This window comes from Bufo bufo, chromosome 6 (assembly GCF_905171765.1).
Source record: "Bufo bufo chromosome 6, aBufBuf1.1, whole genome shotgun sequence".
NCBI lineage: Eukaryota > Metazoa > Chordata > Amphibia > Anura > Bufonidae > Bufo > Bufo bufo.
The window spans coordinates 276,985,287-277,004,791 of NC_053394.1; the positions used below are offsets into that span (position 1 = coordinate 276,985,287).

Sequence of the window (19,505 nt, forward strand, 5' to 3'; positions counted from 1 at the left end):
GGAACACAAGGCAGGCCGGTTACAGGGAAACTTGGATGCCCTGTCCCGGGTAGACTGTCTGGCGTGTGTTCACCCCCTCAGGGTTGAACAAAAGAGGGGAGCTATGTGACACAGTGAGAGGTTTGGTATGGTAAAACAGGTATTTTCCTCCCAGGATGTGCTGCTGGGCTGATTTACAGACAGGTGAGGTCAAATAACGGACCGGATTTTAAGTGCCAATAAAGGTTTTGGCAGCTCCTGGCTGTCCTTAAATAGGCAGCTGGGCTCAGAAGACAAGTCTGTGTGCTGGGATCTGAGGCCTGTGCTGGGCTGGAGAGCTGAGACCCATGTGTCAGGGGAACAGGCCGCCTAAAGCCTGTATTTGGACTTTTTTTAGGCAGAAACTGCCACCAAGGTGACTTTTTGTTATATTAACTTGCCATTGGGTGTGAAGTAATAGCAACACTGCAAAAGTGAAATTTTTTTGGGCACCATGTGTGAATAAACACTGAAGTTTTAATTGCCTCTGTACAGCGCCTGCTTATCCTAACTACCAGAGCGAATCCCCACAATATGTACAGTAAAGTTCCAGTTGATACAAATTTTTTGTGTGCCTTTGCCTTATTTCCGAGCCATTCGAAGAATATTGCTATTGGGCCAAGCGCTACTCCCCATCTTTACATATCTGTAATTACTGTCATGGTTAATAATATAAAATTCCTATCAAATGGGAGTTAAAATGAGCTGTCAGGAGGAATGTTCACAGCAAAGAAATCCAAATGTTTATTTGATAATGGCCTCATTTATGTGTTCCAAATATGCCAGAGATATCTACGGAAATTTTAGATAGGTGGTTTGGACTTGAAGCAAAGAGAATCCTTTATGTGTTCTAGACCCATGGTTGTCCAGGTATTGTGAAACTACAACTCCGAGCATACTGGGAATTGTAGTGTCACAGCAGCTACTGAACAAGAAGTTATGCTCTGATTACATATAGCTTTTGTTTATAATGTAATATGTGACAAAGTGAGGGATCCATCAGATGACATCAGTGCTCATTTATTGAGTAATATGATAGTCTGTGGGGGTCACCTAAATAATTATTTGCCCGAAGCAGATCGAGCTGTCTAAACATTACTCTGCTGCCGGCAAACAATGATTCTATATGGGGAAAAGCAATCGCTCCTTCCCATACTGTGGAGGAGATCACTTAATGTGGATATAGTGGTCTCCTCCACTGACGAGCAGGCGATTGTCTGGAAGGAACGCTTCCTTCTCAATAATCGTCTGCATAGCTGAGCAATGTAAAGGGGCCTTTAGAGACCAACAAAGGAGATCCAAAGCAGGGTATATTTGTACTAGAATAAAATAAAAACACTGCATTTTAGTTGACCAGAGACAACCCCCTCTGTGTAGCACCCTATGGCACTGAAGACCATAGACATTAGATAACTATCCTAGTTCCCCCAATAACATAAATGTGTAATTTAGCCAGATACCAATGGTGTTGCTTATCTCTGTATGTTGTTATGTGAGTTTTAATTACATTTAATTTTAATTCGTTTTAATTTTAATACGTTTCTGTCTATTGCTATCACCCAGTATTCAAGTCCAACATGGCAGTCATGAGTTAGGGAAAACTGACATCCTGTGTGAGAGCTATAATGGTTAATATTTTGGTTATAATCCAGCTTTCTGAGGAACAGATATAACTGATTGTAGGTGAAAGTGCTCTTTGATTGTACAACGATGGGTCTTAATAAATGTGTACTGCTACCTGTGTCCTTCACAGTTTCTAAAAGTCAAAATTGAAGGCACTTCAAGTCACCGCAGTAGGGGGATCTGATTACTGCTTTCTCGTGACAGAGCCCTGAAGGTAGGTCAAGAAGGGGTGGGTGGTGGAAGACATTCTAGAGAGCCTCCTGAAATGGCGGGTGTGAATTCCTGGGAGGTCGAACTAAGTGAAATTAATCTGTTCTCTAGAGATGAGGCTTTCAGATTCAATACACAATGAGTTGTCCACTGCCAAATTAGTAGAAGCATATTACATTCAGAGATCAAACCAGATGGAGTAGTAAGAGGACATCTTCAACTGAAGATCGTTAGTCAATGATTTAAGGCAGCATGTACTCATTATTCACTGGACAGTCAAGCGCATTCCATGACTTAACTTGGCCACTGGGATTTTTTGTTAAAGGGACTATAAAGGCGTATAAAATGTAACCTAAAATTTTATTGGTAGTTTATTCGTTCCTGTACGGGAATTGACTGACTGTAATGTTTATTAATGGGCTGACTAATAGGAAGTTTAGAAAAATATCTGCCTCCATGATCATTACTTATTCAACCATATCTTTAGGTCTCACTCTATATGTGTCATGGTAAGTGGGGAAAGGAAGAACACCAAATAAACAAACTACAACAGTAACACAGACTAGGACCCAAAGCTAGTGAGGAGGGGGATGGTAACCTCCTAGTTATCCCTGAGCCTCCCCCTGACTGCTGACAGTATGAGCTAATCCTAATGGTGGAAGAACTCATACACCGGAACCTAAGACCCGCTGAAACTGTCACAAACCCTAAATTGGGGAGTGGGGATGAGACTGCCAGGACCTTCCACCATGAAGGGACCAGCGTCTCCCTGAGACCTAGACACAACACACACACAAAGTAGAAACAGGAGGACTTAGCTTGAGATGAGTCAGAAGCAGGAGAACCTCTAACAACCAGCTTAGAACTCCAGAAGGAAATAACAACCGCAAAGTTTGCAGTGAGAGGCGGATAAAATAGAGCCACTAAACAGCAAATGAGCAGAACCTGTGGAGAGGTGAGATCCTGCCCACATCAACAGACAGCAAGGAAAAACAGAAAGACCTGTCAGATAGACTCACGTGCTGCAAGTCTATCTGATCTTCTCAGACCTCTCACAGGGCAGGCAGTGACAATATGTGTGAGTGAATGCAACAGGCCATATAGTTGTATACTTTTATAAAATGCCAATTAACATTTAGTGGAGCAGAGAGCAATTGCAAAGAGGGTCTTTGTCTCTGAAGGACCCAGCACATCTATGCATTATATAAATAATCTCTTGATTTCAGTGAGTAGTACAGTATGTAATGCCTAACTTGTCCTATGTTGGCACTGTAGGGAAATTCAATACTGTAGGTAAAAAAAAAACAACCCAATGGACTGGTAAAAGTGCTGGGGTCAGTGCAAACATCCTTTGAAAGGGCTGGAGCTTGATCATCCCTCTGTGAGTCCTAAAGTTGGCAATACACATGAAATAAAATTAGACCAAACCTACCAACTTTGTTGGGAACAACCAGCGATCTAATGTGTATGGGACCCAATTGTCTCTTGATGGTAGATGTCAGGGAAATTAGGACTTGGTGTTCCTGTGGGATATAATAAAGAGAAAAAAGTACTTGAAAGAAGGGCCAGGACAAGGTATTTCAGCGCCCTAGGCAGAGCAGGTAAATTGTGCCCCCCCCCCCCCCCAAAAGAAACTATTATAATAAAAAGATTAAAACACATTTAAAAGAAGCAGCGAATGGCAGGTCCAGTGATTTATATGTGACATCTCCACAGATTTGAGTTCTTCACTTTCCCTTTCTTCTCCATTTGGTCCAGACCATCACGGGAAGACATCTTTGATCAGGGGTGTGCAGCCCCCTCTGCCATATAAGAAGACACCAGTATTACTATATGGCACATGGGGGACTGTCACAGATTTTGCAAATTAGATCCCAAATTTACACAGACCACTGTCATCCTGCTGCTACTCCCAATACTGTGCCCGCTGTGCTCCTCCATGCCGACAAACACTATACTGTCAGATATAACAGTACCATACAGATAGCCCCTGATAGTAATAGTGATCCCAGATGGCCCTCATTAGCAATAGTGCCCCCAATAGTGATAACACTCCCCAATAGTGCCCCCATTAATAGCAATGCCCACTGTATTGTGCATAGGAATAATATTGCCCCAGTTTCCCTGGTAGCAATAATGCCACCAGTGCCCCTAATATTTATAATTCTCCTCCTGTAGTGCCCCCTGTATTATACAGCTCCCCATGGTTCCAGTATATAATACTTCTCTGTCCCCCCTCTGTAGTGTCAGTATATATATGGCCCCCTGTAGTGCTACTATATAATGTTACTCCACCCCCATAGTGAGAGTATATATATGCCCCCCATAGTGTCAGTATATATATAATATCCCCCCGTAGTACTAGTATATAATGATCCTCCATCCCCCCTGTTGTTCCTGTACATAATGCTGCACATTACTGTACAACCAGTATATAATGTTTCCCCCCTGTACAGCCAGTATATGAATATAATGCTCCCCCCACCCTAGTGCCAGCATATAATGCTCCCCCACCCTAGTGCCAGTATATAATGCCGCCAACCCATGAGCCAGTATATAATGCTCACCCCCACCCTAGTGCCACTATATAACGCTCCACCCCACCCTAGTGCCAGTAAATAATGCTCCCTCGTTCTAATGCCAGTATATAATGCTCCCCTCCATCCTAGTGCCAGTATTATTTATTAACAATAAACTTATTGTTTAAATCACATTTTTATGTAAAATACATTTTTGAGGATGTTATTTTTAATTTTCCATGTCAATATTTAGATTTAAACAAAAAAACACATAAAATCCAGCATTTTTCCCACTAGCCACTAAGCCTAATAATAGACGGCACTTCTTGGTCTGACCAGATCACTTTACTGCAGTTATCTCCCTATCATTAGAGGCAGGTTTAGAATGGCATATATCACCTCTGTGTATAGATAACACAGGATCTTCTATTCATAATAGGTGATTGTCAAAGCTTATCTGCTGCTTGCTTGTACAATGGACTCTGCAAAGGTTATAGATCATGCCTAGAAAACTCTCCCATAGAAGTCAATGAGGTCTTGTCCATTGCATCTATGGCCCATGTGGCTGCAGTAAAGCATTTCTTTAAAAGTTTTCTAAATGCTGTCTCAGGCAAGATGGCCACCCTCATAGTCATGTTCAGGAAACAGAATATATATTTTTTTGCAATTAGAAAATAAAAACAGATAAGAAAAAAAGCATATATTTTGCTATCTGGTTACAAATGGCAGGAAGAAAAAATTGGTGACACATTTCCTTTAACTCAGTCCTGTCTTTGATCCAAAATACAGAAGGGACCGTAGACCCCAAATTCCCTCACATGGAGAAAGATAAAATAGGGATACAATGGAAACAACGATGTAAAGAAAAAGAAGCATGGAAAGTAGTGGTTGTAGTAAGGAGATGACAGAAACATCCCTCAGCTATGCCCTCCAAGCAGAGGTCAAACTAACCGAGAAATAGTTCAGTTTGTGGGTCAGGCGTCTCATACTTAGGAGTCCTTTCCTTCAGAACTTAAAGGTATCATTTACATCTGCATGCAGTTAGTCTTTGAATCATTCCCCTCTGACAAGTTCTTACAAAATTCTTAAACCCTTTTCTTAGTTATGGAGGAATACGATAAACCCAGCTTCCAAAAATATGAACACAGCCTTTATTGCTCCATAAGTGTAAAATCCAAGATAGCAAAAAAATGTTCACGTTTTAGGTCAAAGACCCTTAGTCATTATTAAGGGTCTTTGTTTGACCTGAAACGCGTAGACTTTTTTGCTATCTTGGATTTTACACTTATGGAACAATAAAGGCTGTGTTCATATTTTTGGAAGCTGGGTTTATCATACTCCTCCTTGTTAAACTTGCGCTACATTCCTGGCATCACCCGTGCTTCCATCATTGACTCAAGTGAGCTAATCTATCTCCCTTTATTTTTTCTTAATTACGGTATATACTCGAGTATAAGCCGACCCGAATATAAGCCGAGGCCCCTAATTTTACCCCCAAAAAATGGGAAAAATTATTGACTCGAGTATAAGACTAGGGTGGGAAATGCAGCTATAATGCAGAGTGTATGTGTATATAATGCACACACTCTACATTATATACACACATCTGCAAGAGGGTGACTCAGATTGATGGGAGTCTGACTCTGACTCCCTGTATTTAATGCAGAGTGTGTGCATTATATACACACACACACTCTGCATTAAATACAGGGAGCCATCCACAGATCTCCCCCCTAAACAGTGCCATCCACAGATCTCCCCCCTAACCAGTGCCATCCACAGATATCCCCCCTAAACACTGCCATCCACAGATCTCCCCTAAACAGTGCCATCCACAGATCCCCCCCTAAACAGTGCCATCTACAGATCCCCCCTAAACAGTGCCATCCACAGATCCCCCCCTCCCCTAAACAGTGCCATGATGGCACTGTTTAGGGGAGGGGGGAGCTGTGGATGGCACTGCCATCCACAGATCCCCCTACAGTGCCATCCACAGATCCCCCTCCCCGACGCTCACAGCAGTATATTTATAAACTAATCAGTAACTACGGTACTTTAACTTTAATCATTGCTCATTGCTGAGCTCTTTACTCGGATTATTAGGATATCTTACTTTGTCTTAGCTCCGGTAATAGCAGGCAGTGCGGGGGGCGGCGCTCACTCACTGACGTCACGCGCCTGCTCCCACTAGGCGGCGCAGGCGTGTGACGTCAGTGAGTGAGCGCCGCCCCCCGCACTGCCAGCTATTACCGGAGCTAAGACAGACCTAGACTCCAGTATAAGACGAGGGGGCTTTTTGAGCACAAAAATATGTGCCAAAAAACTCGTCTTATACTCGAGTATATACGGTATATCTGTTTAGGGTACGGCCAGATGCTCAGGTTTCCATATGCAGTTTTGAAAGTCAAAACCAGGAGCGAATAAAAAAAAAAAAAAGAAGTCGTATCTGCCCTTTATACTTCCTCTCCTTTCATGATCCACTCCTGATTTTGGCTTCCAAAACTGCATCAGCAAACCTGACCGTGTGGCCATACCCTTATGAGAAAGCCAACAGGCAATGAATATGACTTTCGTTGTATCCTCCAAGAGAATTGTCACGCTCTACAACCTAAAATGTGGTCCACCTGACAATTCACTAGTATCAGAGGACATCGCCGATTGAGGGCAAAGGGGGGGGGGACTAGAAGAAACAAACACCGGAATCGGTAAAGGTATACACCTGTAAAGGTATATGGCCAACTTCTATTGGGTGAGGACAAGCCGGGTCCTCCTTAAAATAAATGGTGGACAGAAGCCTAAGCTGGCAGGAGGCATAAGTGGCCTCTGGAGTCTGGCCACAGGCCTTTTCCTATTTACTTTGCCAAATAATAAGAGCATTATGCTCCCCCACAAGATTTGATCACATTTAATCTCTTGTTATTTGTCGCTTAAGAGGTACCTGCTTTTGTCACATTGTCACACAGCATGGGAGGACATGACCCCGTCCCTTAACTTAGACATATGTTAGTTGAGAGGGGAAGGGAGGGGGGGGGGGGGGTTGGGTACGACACTTAAGCCTAACTATGTATCTAATGAGAATAATGCTTTACATCCCACCTCTAAGAATAGACACAGGCCTGTACGACTAACCCCCTCCTAGCCGGAGCCCACCTCCACCCCGCCACCCTGTCTGTACTAATATGTAGTGCTGCACTGATATTATATTTATATAGGCAGGCTTATGGTTGCAGCTGTTCGTAAAGTATGACCTTGGGAGTCTGACAATGCCACCCTGACAACTGACAGCTGTAGAATCCTATTCTCTACACTAATATATGTAGAACTACCTACCGTTCCTGCATATCTAATCACCCTTCTATAAGAAAGCCATACAGGGACTTGTAGTTCACCAACAGCTGCAGTGCAGTGGTTTTCTACTTTTCTGTCAGGATGTAAAATATGGAATAACCAATATTGACTCCCTTACAGCTCTCCCAGGGGTTTTCACCCAGCTTTTCAAGACCCGGAGAAAATATTCTTTCTTATTATCTATTGATTTATCTCTCAATTCTATAACTTCTATGATGTTCAGCACACTAGGAAAGCTTGGAGACAACCAATGTAGTCGTCATTACAGCTCCCAAAGGGGTCCTAACAATAATTGCAAATGTTCCCCAGCCATTCATCAGAAACTCTGTGATTTGGCAGGGCAAGAGTTAATATCTCAGGGTAGGTCGGTGGCGCTGATAACAAAGAATACTTGACATGTGGGACATCTCTGTCACTCTTCCTTTTATAGTAGCACAGCTCCCTCTCCCTAGATATAAGAGGGGGCTGAGTGACCACCCTGGCTCTGTCATTCCTCCCTTCTCATTCATTGCCACCCAAGAAGCCCATTACTTACACATCATGGCCCCCAAGAAGCCAGACCCCAAAAAGGATGCCCCCAAAGCCGCTGCTGCCGCCGCACCGCCACCTCCTGCTCCAGAGCCCCCAAAGGAAGTTGCATTTGACCCAAAAAGTGTCTCAGTAAGTATTCAATACCATGGAGAGGAGACAGGATGCTTGGCTCTGTCAGAATGCACTGTGCTGGAGGATGCTGTATACTTGTCTACCTATCTGCTTGCTGTCACTGAATGGAAGCATTCTTGTTTACATACAGAAGCTGAAAATGTTTATAGAACATTTAAGAGGTTGGTACAATAGTTTCCAGTCTACACAGTCCTCTGTGAGACAAGGCTGTCTTCTGTCTTGATAGTTTATCTGCAAGATCTTTCAGCCTCTGGATGCTAACAAGAATGTTCACTTTCACTGACAACAAACAGAGATCTTGGGCTCGGTCAGGAACACCATTTTTTGTTATTAACAGCTTCTCTCTGCTTCTGCGTTAGATGCTATATGTAAGCTAAAATCTGCAACTTCTTTCTCGCAAGGAAAGTGAGGAGGGACGGCAGCACTGTCAGCCTTAATTTAGACAGAAATTGGTGCAAATTTAAGTGCAAATCTTTGCCTTGAAATTTTTTTACAGCTTATGTTTGAATGTGGCAATTTTTTGGATACTGCAATGCTGTTAGGCTGAGCTCCAAAGTCTTTATTTAATTGCCAGATCATGAAGAGATTAGATTTAGGGCTCATTCACACGACCCTTAAGGACCAATGATCATACAACATTCATTCTCGATCATTGCCCTGTGTTAGCATATCCGACAATCCATCAACGAATGAGTGTTTGTTGGCTGCTTGCATCTTGGTGTAGACATAAGCATTTCCCAGTGTGAACATGGATGTGCTGGCGGCAATAGGCACGCTGTATGGGAACAAATGTTTAACCCCTTACAGTACGATTATCGCTACGTTTAAATGTCCCTACCATTGACATGTTCTGGTTATATAGTGAATCAGAATGCATTAACAGAAAGACTCTGCCCATGTTAAAAGGGCCCCATGCACATGACCGTGTCTGTGGATCCGCAAAATATAGATGTGGTCCGTGCGTACTCAGTAAGTTTAATAGGTTTGTTCTTTTTGCGGAACAGACATACAGATGAGGAAAGCGCATGGATCATCTGTTTGTTTTCCGCATCCATATGTCCATTCCACAAAAAGATAGAACACGTCCTATACTTGTCCGCAAAAGGCGAACCCATTGAAATCAATGGGTCCGCAAAAAATGCGGATGCAACACAGATGGTATCCATATTTTGCAGATCTGCAGTCTGCAGACCGCAAAATACATAGGGTCGTGTGCAGCAGGTCTTATGCTCACCTTACGTAAAGACCTATGATTGCAATCTTGACCATCCAAAGCGATCGCTATGATTATTTGCACTATGGGTCTATGGTTAATGACCAGCGAAATTAGTCATATTGTATGCATTATGGGAGCGTGAAAAGGCACCTGTTACTTCTGTCTATATAGGACACCTTGCCAAAGATATAAAAAAACTATTACAAGTTCCTGCATATGGCTTTGAAATAAATGACACCATGTAAAAAGGAACATACTAAAGATGTCTGATGGTGCAAATAAATGACATCATCAGCATTTCAATGTCAGTGATTTTCAGAATGAAATTGCAAGACTGCAAAATAAAAATAAAAATCATAAAAATCATCAAAGTCATAAAATATTTGCCATTCCCTGTATAAGGTAAGAAATGGCATTAATGGAGTTGAACGCACCATACGAGATGGGATACATTTGGGAGCACTTGAAACCATGTAGTAACCTTACCAGTCATGATACTTTGGTGGCACACTTGCGTTTGGGGGGCATCAGTCTTTATATTCATCACTCGTATAACCAGGACCTTCAGCAACCACATTCACCACCAATAGGTCTCCTCTATATACTACAAAGCTCTCAAGTGGCCTGTGCACCACCATAAGACGCCTATGAGGGCACGTTGAGTGCCTCTATGTTACCGTCCCCTAGAAGCAATGGGTTAATTGTGCCAATGTGAATAGCAGACTCAGTGGTGTTTATATGGAGATGATATAATAACTCGTGCCACATGATCATTTGCCAAGAGATGTTCCGGCCCCATGTACGAGATATGACAACAAGTAGATGAAATCCTATCACATAGAGACATTTAATAGCACTCAGGGAAGCAAAATGTCAGGATGACAAGTGACAAAATCAAGAACAAAATATTCTGTCTGCACCTTGTAGAATAAAGGCATCCCAGATGAAGGATTCCCTAGGTGGATCCCCCTCCTCGGGTTTCCACCATGATATAACTGAATCTAGGTGGCTGGACATCAGCTGTCTTTGTATTGTTAGCCTCCAGCTCAAACATTGCTTCCGGGGTTCGCATCTCCCACCCCAACAAATGTTTGAATTATCAGTGGGCTATGGGAGCCAGCAAAGGTTTTCAGGGCATTCCCACTATAGTATTTTCCATGTTCTGACTGTGAAAAGGGTTAATCAAACACCGGGTTGCCTCTACGGCAATGGTGACCTGGCTGTTTGGACATTGGCCAGTGCCAAGGAGATTGTGTGTGTGTGTGGGGGGGGGGGGTCCTCTTCTTTCCAGGTGTCAGAATTTTTTATATGTTAGGCTAGCTTCACACACTGTGGACGCAATGGAGCTGAAAACGAAAACATGCAAAAAAAATAGTTACTGGCCAATTACTTTTCAGGGTTAGAGTGCAATCTGCAGGCAGCATGTTCTAGAGCGGAGGAGCTGAGCAAACCTATATAGTTTTATAGAAAAAAAATTCTATAAAACTTGCCAATGCCATTTATTCATTTCAATTTCTGCTCTTTCTAATCTTCAGTCATCAGTGACTGACAGCTAGGCTACTTTCACACTGGCGTTTTGGTTTCCAGTTGTGGGATCAGTTTCAGGGCTCTCACAAGCGGTCCATAACGGATCAGTTTTGCCTTAATGCATTCTGAATGGAAAAGGATCCGCTCAGATTGTCTCAGTTTGCCTCCGTTCCGTCTCCATTCCTCTTTGGACGAAGCTGAGCCAAACGGATCCGTTCTGACACACAATGTAAGTCAATGGGGACGGATCCGTTTTCTATGACAGAATAGAAAACGGATCCGTCCTCTATTGACTTTCAATGGTGTTCAAGACGGATCAGTCTTGGCTATGTTAAAGATAATACAAACGGATCCGTTCTGAACGGATGCAGGCGGTTGTATTATCTGAACGGATCCCTCTGTGCAAATCCATGACGGATCTGCACAAAACACGAGTGTGAAAGTAGCCTAACACTGCTTGACTAAGCATAGCGACTTAGCTGTCAGTCAGTGAGTAGAACACCCGCATGACCATGACTCCTAAACAAAGAAACTGCAGAATTTCAAGGAATATCTTACAAGATTTTCAGCATTTTTATCAATGTGCTCAGCTCCTCCTGCTCTATAACGTGCTGCTGGCAGATTACATTGCATTTTCATAGCGACAGGTTCCCTTTTAGTGTCCGTTAACAATCAAACATTTAATCTTGCATGTTGGCACCGTTTTGGTTGTATCATGGTTACTCCCATAATCACACTCCAGTACCTACTTTTATTTTCGGAGACGGCACTCCAATGCTGAAGCATGGAAGGCTGCATGGCAGCCCACAAGCACTCAGGAAGCTTGGAGTGCAAACTGTTAGGCCCCTTGCAGACGAGCGTGTCCGGATGCGTCCCGGTGCATTGCGGCAAACCCGCGCGAGTAGGTACGCAATTGCAGTCAGTTTTGACTGCGATTGCGTTCCGTTGTTCAGTTTTTATCGCGCGGGTGCAATGTGTTTTGCACGCGCTTGATAAAAAAACTGAATGTGGTACCCAGGCCCGAACTTCTTCACTGAAGTTCAGGTTTGGGTTCAAGGTTGTGTAGATTGTATTATTTTCCCTTATAACATGGTTATAAGGGAAAATAGGATTCTGAATACAGAATGCATAGTACAATAGGGCTGGAGGGGTTAAAAAAATAAATAATAATAATTTAACTCACCTTAATCCACTTGTTTGCGAAGCTGGCATCTCTTCTGTCTTCTTTTGTGAGGAATAGGACCTTTGAAGACGTCACTACGCTCATCACATGGTCCGTCACATGATCCATCACCATTTTTTAACCCCTCCAGCCCTATTGTACTATGCATTCTGTATTCAGAATGCTATTATTTTCCCTTATAACCATGTTATAAGGGAAAATAATAATGATCGGGTCCCCATCCCGATCGTCACCTAGCAACCGTGCGTGAAAATCGCAAGCATCCGCAACTCCATTCATTTCTATGGGGCCTGCGTTACGTGAAAAACGCACAAAGAGGAGCATGCTGCGATTTTCACGCAACGCACAAGTGATGTGTGAAAATCACCGCTCATGTGCACAGGCTCAGCCCCATAGAAATGAATGGGTCCGGATTCAGTGCGGGTGCAATGCGTTCACCTCCCGCATTGCACCCGCGTGGAAATCTCGCCCGTGTGAAAGAGGCCTTACACTATTCTTATTTAAGTTCCAGGCTTCTTGTTTTAAAACATTTTAATGAATTTGTCTTCTAGACATGGGATCAGCAGTCTTTGGGCCAGATTTATCATTACTCTGACAGCTCACTCCACTTTCACATATGGCTAAAGTCAGTTTTAGCTAAGTCAGATTTATATTTACATAAGAAAACACGCCCACTTTCAGAAAATTGGCGAGCATTGTGCATTGCCAATAAAAGTCATAAATTTTTGCGCAGTTTAAGAGATTGCACAAAAATTTGCGACTTTTTCACTCCATTATTCTGACTTGAGCTAATGATAAATCTGGCCCTTTGTCTTCACCATAATTTTTTCTTGTTATTTTTTAAACTAATTTTAGTAATAGTAATATATTTTTCTTTTCTTTACAGATTGAATTCAGTGCTGATCAGATTGAAGGTAATTTCCTTACTGTATTTTAATGTCAGTATTGTCACAAACACATCGAAGATTCTTACTGTTGAAAGCAGATAAAGCTTATTGTCAAAAGCTTAAGGTGGTCATACACCAGCTTCAGATAGCTTAAGGCTGGGTTCAGACCTGAACGTATTCGATATGAGCTTTTTACAGGCGTTTTTATCGGGCGTTTTTAATGGGCGGAAACAAGCAAACGCCCATTTAGGCGCTTTCCCGCTGAAGTCTATGGGCAGGAACGCGCGACAATACGCCCCAAAGAAGCTCCTGTACTTCTTGAGGTGTAGTGCGTTTTACAGCGCGTTCGTACGCGCTGTAAAACGCTCAGGTGAGAACCATGCCCATAGGGAAACATTGGTTTTTGCCTGTTGAGCGTTTTACAGCGCGTATGAACGCGCTGTAAAACGCTCAGGTCTGAACCCAGCCTTAGGCCGACAGCTATTACTTCTGAGTCCTTGCACGCTTGGCTGATCATGCATGTGTTCTCAATAGGGAGGGGGGGGGGGGGAAGCCATTGCCTGACACCTCTGGCTGCAGCTTATCTCTCTTGACAAGAAACAATTGAGTATGTTGAAATCCAACATGTCCGAACCGTCTTTCCCCTCCATCAACTGTCTGGGAAAGTTGGGATAACTCCATACACAGATGATCGCCTGGTTCTATCCAGGGCGCCTCAAAATTCTTCTGAACTGAATGAAGATCTCCAAAGGGATCTATGGAGATCTAAATTCAGTTCAGCAGATTCACAAACAATCCAGCCATCAGGGCTAAAGACTGTCAGCAGATTATACAAAATTTGTGGGATCTATGGGCCCCTTTGAACAATTTCATTCATTCCCATTCCCAGCATTCAGCTGAAGAGGGAAGCTAAGCAGATTGATTACGATCTTGGCTCATGAGTAGTGTTGAGCGAATTGAAGTTAACAAAGTGGACTTCAGTGCAAATTTCAGGAAAAATTTGATTTGTCACAAAGCCGAATTTCCTTGCACTTTGTGGTAACAAGTAAATTTTTCCTGAAATGGCGGTAAAAAACAAAAAAATACATTCACACTTCATGTGGAGGGGCCATTGCGGCCATCTTGATTGAAGACAACGCGGCAAAGCTCACGCGCACTGACTTGTGACTTCACCATGGTGGTCGGGCGTGGTGACATCATCAGTGATGACGTCACCGCGCCCGACCACCGTGATGACCTGGTGACATCATCACGTCAGCGCACGTGAGATTTGGCGTGTTTTCTTCTTTGTTTTTAACTCCTGATTAACCCCTGAAAGGCCTCAATGTGACTGTCAGATGCCACGATCGGCATTGAACGCAGGCATCTGAGGGGGGTTCAATGACGGGGGGCGGCATGATTGCCGTTCCCCATCATTGCGCCCACTACATACAATGGAATGCGATTCGTGACAAAGTAATTTGTAATGAATCGAATTTCTTTGTGAACTTTGGAGAAGCAGCTGAATCAAATTTTTGATAACTTTGCTCATCTGTATTCACGAGTCAGCCTCTAGTAAGAGAGACTGGGTAAATAATTATGCATCCGTTGTACCATTGCATTATATATGCTGACAGATTAGAATGACACCCTTCTTTACTATACTGACCATATAGACAGCGGAGCAGGAGGTGTGTGCTTTATGCCTTCTACAATGAATGAGGGTTAATACTAATAAATACCAAACTCAACACATAGAATCTACAGCAGAAGGAGACCAAGAAGACTCAAGAAGGGCTGTCTACAACACTCCTGCTCTAATAGAGATGGTGTGTATGCATTCCTCTTCTGACCACAAAAATGGATAAGATTGTGTGCATTGGGCCAAGGAAATAAATGAGATATTAAAGGGGTTCTTCGGGCTTTTAATATTGATGACCTATCATTAGGACACAGAGAGAAGGGAGACGGCACGTGCCCATTGTGCGCCTTCCCTTCATACAGCTGATATTCGGGGGTGCCGGGTGGTCTGAGGATAGGTCATCAATTTTAAAAGCCTGGAAAACCCCTTTAAATGGTTGTTTTTTTTTTTTCAGCCTGTTGCTTCCCCTGTCCAACAATACGTTCCATCATAACTATAATCCCTTTTTTTTTTTAGAATAGGTTTATCTATGGTCAGTTTTAAACATAGAAATCTTTTTTTATGGTCCCAAAGCTCTTGTAAAGAACAAAGCATTGAGCAATGTCAAGGGACTAGACTGCCAAGGAAAGAATCTGGTATGAAGGGAATGTCCACTGGAATGGACCGAGGAATAGCTCTAGTTTAGAATCAGCATATATAATAGTAAACTGACCCTGGTAAGTGATATTGTTCAGCTGCTTCTAATGTTCCGCTGAGGTTACACTGTTGGAGTACTGGATAATTGTTTCCGTATTCCTTTGGCCAGATTCCTTGAAAGATTTTATATCAGGGACTCATGTGAGATTACAAAAAAAGGTGCTGTGCATTCACTTAAATGGAGCTGAGCAGCAATACAAGATAATGTTTGTGGGCATGAATGCTAATGTTCCTTCAAAAAAAAAAAAAAAACTTTCTCTAATTTCAAACAAGTTCTATGTACTAACAATATATACATAAAAGTCAACCACAGTCACACAGAGCATGAGTTTGAAAAATTAGAATATTGTGCAAAAGACCATTTATTTCAGTAATGCAAATTAAAAGGAATTGCATTAATGCAGCTTAAAATTAGAATTTTGTGAAAAGGTTCAATATTCTAGGCTCAAAGTGTCACACTCTAGTCAGCTAATTAATACATACCCCCTGAGCAAAGGGGACCTGAGATTGTGACTTTAGGGTTTCATAAGCTCTGAGCCATAATCATCCAAATTTTTTACAAATAAAGGCTTGAAATATCTCGCTTTGCATGTAAGGAGTCTATCTCAGATATTAGTTTCACCTTTTAAGTTGGATTACTGAAATAAATGAACTTTGCACGATATTACCATTTTTGGAGTTTCACCTGTATTTGGTAGGGGTTTTCCAGAGAAACACATAAAAAAAAAGGACTAGAATGGGTTAAAATCAGGAGCAGACTGGGAACTTAAAGTGGTCCCATGTTGTGGGAACGTTTGCCAACTGCTCCTTGCTATGAAAAAGATTAACCAATTGTTGGTATATAGTCGTTTTTGGAATTACTTTTTGTTTAATATGGTACTAATACTAATGCATCTTTCTTATTAACTCCCAGAATTCAAAGAGGCCTTCCAGCTGTTTGACCGTACCCCAGGTGGGGAGATGAAGATCACTTATGGGCAGTGTGGCGATGTTTTGAGGGCTTTGGGACAGAATCCCACCAATGCAGAAGTACTGAAGGTCCTAGGAAGACCAAAACCAGAAGGTAAGAGCAAAATAAGACCGATTCCAGATTAGTTGTTCTTGAAGATTTTACTTTCCATTGATATATTTACATGTTAGTTGACTAGTTGGAGCAGTGTTAACTTCACTCAGACCTGTATGAATACTATCAGTCATACAGGCAGTTCCTAATGGTTCTGATTTCCAATAGCAGTGAATTGTAAACTCCCTCAGGCCCTACAAACATGGGGGTAACTACTAGGGTAGAACGTATAGTAGATGCTATGTGGGACAAAGGTTGAGAGAGCCCACTCCAATTTAAAAGGAGCCTTAGAAGAATGAAAGGCAATGGTCACAGTTGAAGGGGGAAGAGCAAATATACGATGAGCTTGAGAAAGACAGAATAGACAGTCAATAATGAGATGTAGAGTGCTGAGAAGACAAGGAAGAGTGGAAAAACATATAGTACTGCATATGAATTGGTGTGACAAAGTACGTCTATTACCAATGTAATACAATGGCCAAAGTAAGAAGATGACAACATTTCTCTATTATGCAGTATAGAACATAGAAGGAGGATGGCGAGGCTCCAGTTATGAAACCAACAGCCAGAAGAAGACAATCCACTTTATAAATAGTATTGCTTTGGTAAACTGATAGGCACATTCCACGTTTTCTGGCTCTATGTGACATACCTTCCATTTGGTACAAATACATAGTCCCTGACACCTGGCATCATGTCTTGTTCTATTTCTGCATGAGGGATTAAACCCCCTCAGTCTCTGAGCTATGAAAAGATGGTGGGTTAGAGCATAAAGGCCACAGACGGCTCAAAAGGATTGTAAGTATTTTACCCACTGTATTTATGGGCATCTGATCATTTCATTCCTAGTACTGAAAGGACAAACAAGGTCAGTTATACCAATGGACTTATTAGTGGTCCAGATGCCAACTGAACATTACATTCCTACTGCTGATCCAGGGAAGGGCTATTGACATTTCACCAAGCAGCGGTATGTGTGTTATTATCCATTATATGTAGTTAATGCCAAGGTACAGAAAATCTCAGAAGCTGGTCATCATGGAGGGTTGAGACTAAGTGACCTAATACCCAAAGCCTGACAACTGTCTGGCTGTAGATCCAATAAATATGGTATGGTATGGCATTCTGAAGGATCAAGAATACAATACAGCTTATGTCATGTACTGTATATATTGCTTATGGGCTTCACTGTGTAATGCCTAAAGAGGTATTAGATATGGCCGATAGAGAGAGCAACTAAGACAACTAACGGTGATCTATGGGTATATAAGGAACCATTTAAGTATTAATATGTTAAGAAAATAATAATTCATTTATGGAATCTCCATGGAATCAGTGACCCCATGGTGGTTTACTATTTAGTTATTTGATAATATTGCTATGATAGACTATAAAGGGAGTGCTTTTATTTTTTATGTATCTGGAGACATGGCTACAATCTTTCTTTACCTTGTTTCAGAATTAAACACCAAACTCATTGACTTCGAGACCTTCCTTCCGATGCTTCAGCATATCTCCAAAAATAAGGACCAGGGTTCATTTGAGGACTTTGTAGAAGGACTACGCGTTTTTGACAAGGAGAGCAATGGCACTGTGATGGGAGCTGAATTACGCCACGTCTTGGCCACCTTAGGTGAATATCATTGCTGCATAGGAATAACTTGGTCTACAATGAAGAGAAATACATTTTGGACATGTTACTCACAATCTTTTTTCACTATATACAGGTGAGAAGCTGCAAGAAAGTGAAGTGGAACAATTGCTGTCAGGACAAGAAGATACCAATGGATGTATTAACTATGAAGGTATCCCAATGACCATGGGTCATACTAAGTTTCTACAGTTATGGGTACTAAAACAGATGTGCACAAACAATGCAATTTCAATGACTGCTTTCTGAACTTGCCAAGTAGTACATACATCATTAGAGTCCAAATTTAAGTAAAAAAGTACTTCTCCAGTCAAGAGACCCATATGCAACTGTATATTCACCATGATTAGCATCTCCTCAAGGCTCAGGATCCCTCACTCATTTTCCAGTCTAATCTACAACCTACAAAAATAGTCCCTTAATAACAGACAGATCACAGGGTCCCCTGTTGCTACCACCCACAGCAATTATCTGCTAATCTACATAAACCTGACAAGTTTTCAATTATCTTGCAGCACCTCTGCAGGAGAGATGAAGAATTACAATCAAATTAAAATCAATGAGCTTACAGATGTGTGTAGAATCTTGTTTGTGAATATCATCTCACTCATATTTTTCTCCTCCTCAGCTTTTATCAAGCACATTATGGCTGGCTGAAAATAATGTGGTACGTGTTTAGTAATAAATAAAATCAATATAATATTTACATGTTATGATCATATGACAAGAGATGATTATTTAGTAAAAAACATGTTTTCAGGTACCATCATCATGTTTCTAATCTTTTATAGATCTCCATGAACTAGTCATCCATCCCCAACCACCCTATTCAATTTGATTATGAAGAACCTGACAACTCGCCATGGTCCAAAAGCCACATTTGAAATGTGAATGTCCTGGAGTCCTCATAGAGGCTGTTGCCCTGTATTGAAATACAACATGCAATTTTAAATTATATGTGATTTTTTTTTCTCCTGGTGAATTCCACCAAATAAATTTCACAAAAAAACCCCACAGAAATTGTGTCCTGCATGTATGATTCTAAGTTCTTTTATGTTTAGCGTTAATTTTGTCTGCTGGCCTGGCATAGAATTTTAAGGAACTTCTGAGCCTACTGTATTCTACCTTTAATATTTAGCTCTTCCTCCTCCTGGAAATATCTGGAGATTCTTGAGCAAACTCCAAAACAGTAGACAGTCACATACAGTGTATGGCATGTTAGTGAGTGTTGCTATGTGTCACTAGCATTTAGTCCTGGTTTATTTTTTTATTATGAGGCT

At 41.9% G+C, this 19,505-nt stretch overlaps 1 protein-coding gene across 1 annotated transcript; it reads left to right on the top strand.

Annotated features, from left to right (window-relative positions):
- The first annotated feature begins 8,189 nt into the window (after positions 1 to 8,189).
- On the top strand, positions 8,190 to 19,237 carry MYL4 (myosin light chain 4). Its single transcript, XM_040437193.1, has 7 exons — positions 8,190 to 8,378; positions 13,194 to 13,221; positions 16,425 to 16,574; positions 18,034 to 18,207; positions 18,302 to 18,379; positions 18,854 to 18,892; positions 19,017 to 19,237. The coding sequence occupies exons 1-6, from the start codon at positions 8,259 to 8,261 to the stop codon at positions 18,880 to 18,882; spliced, it is 579 nt and encodes a 192-aa protein (XP_040293127.1). The 5' UTR covers positions 8,190 to 8,258; the 3' UTR covers positions 18,883 to 18,892; positions 19,017 to 19,237.
- The last annotated feature ends 268 nt before the right edge of the window (positions 19,238 to 19,505 follow it).

Bases quoted from the DNA above. Each gene is read 5' to 3' on its own strand.
- MYL4 (XM_040437193.1), top strand. From the start codon at position 8,259: ATGGCCCCCAAGAAGCCAGACCCCAAAAAGGATGCCCCCAAAGCCGCT. The intron at 8,379-13,193 runs GTAAGTATTCAA...TTTTCTTTACAG, and splicing joins TTGACCCAAAAAGTGTCTCA to ATTGAATTCAGTGCTGATCA. The intron at 16,575-18,033 runs GTAAGAGCAAAA...ACCTTGTTTCAG, and splicing joins AGGAAGACCAAAACCAGAAG to AATTAAACACCAAACTCATT.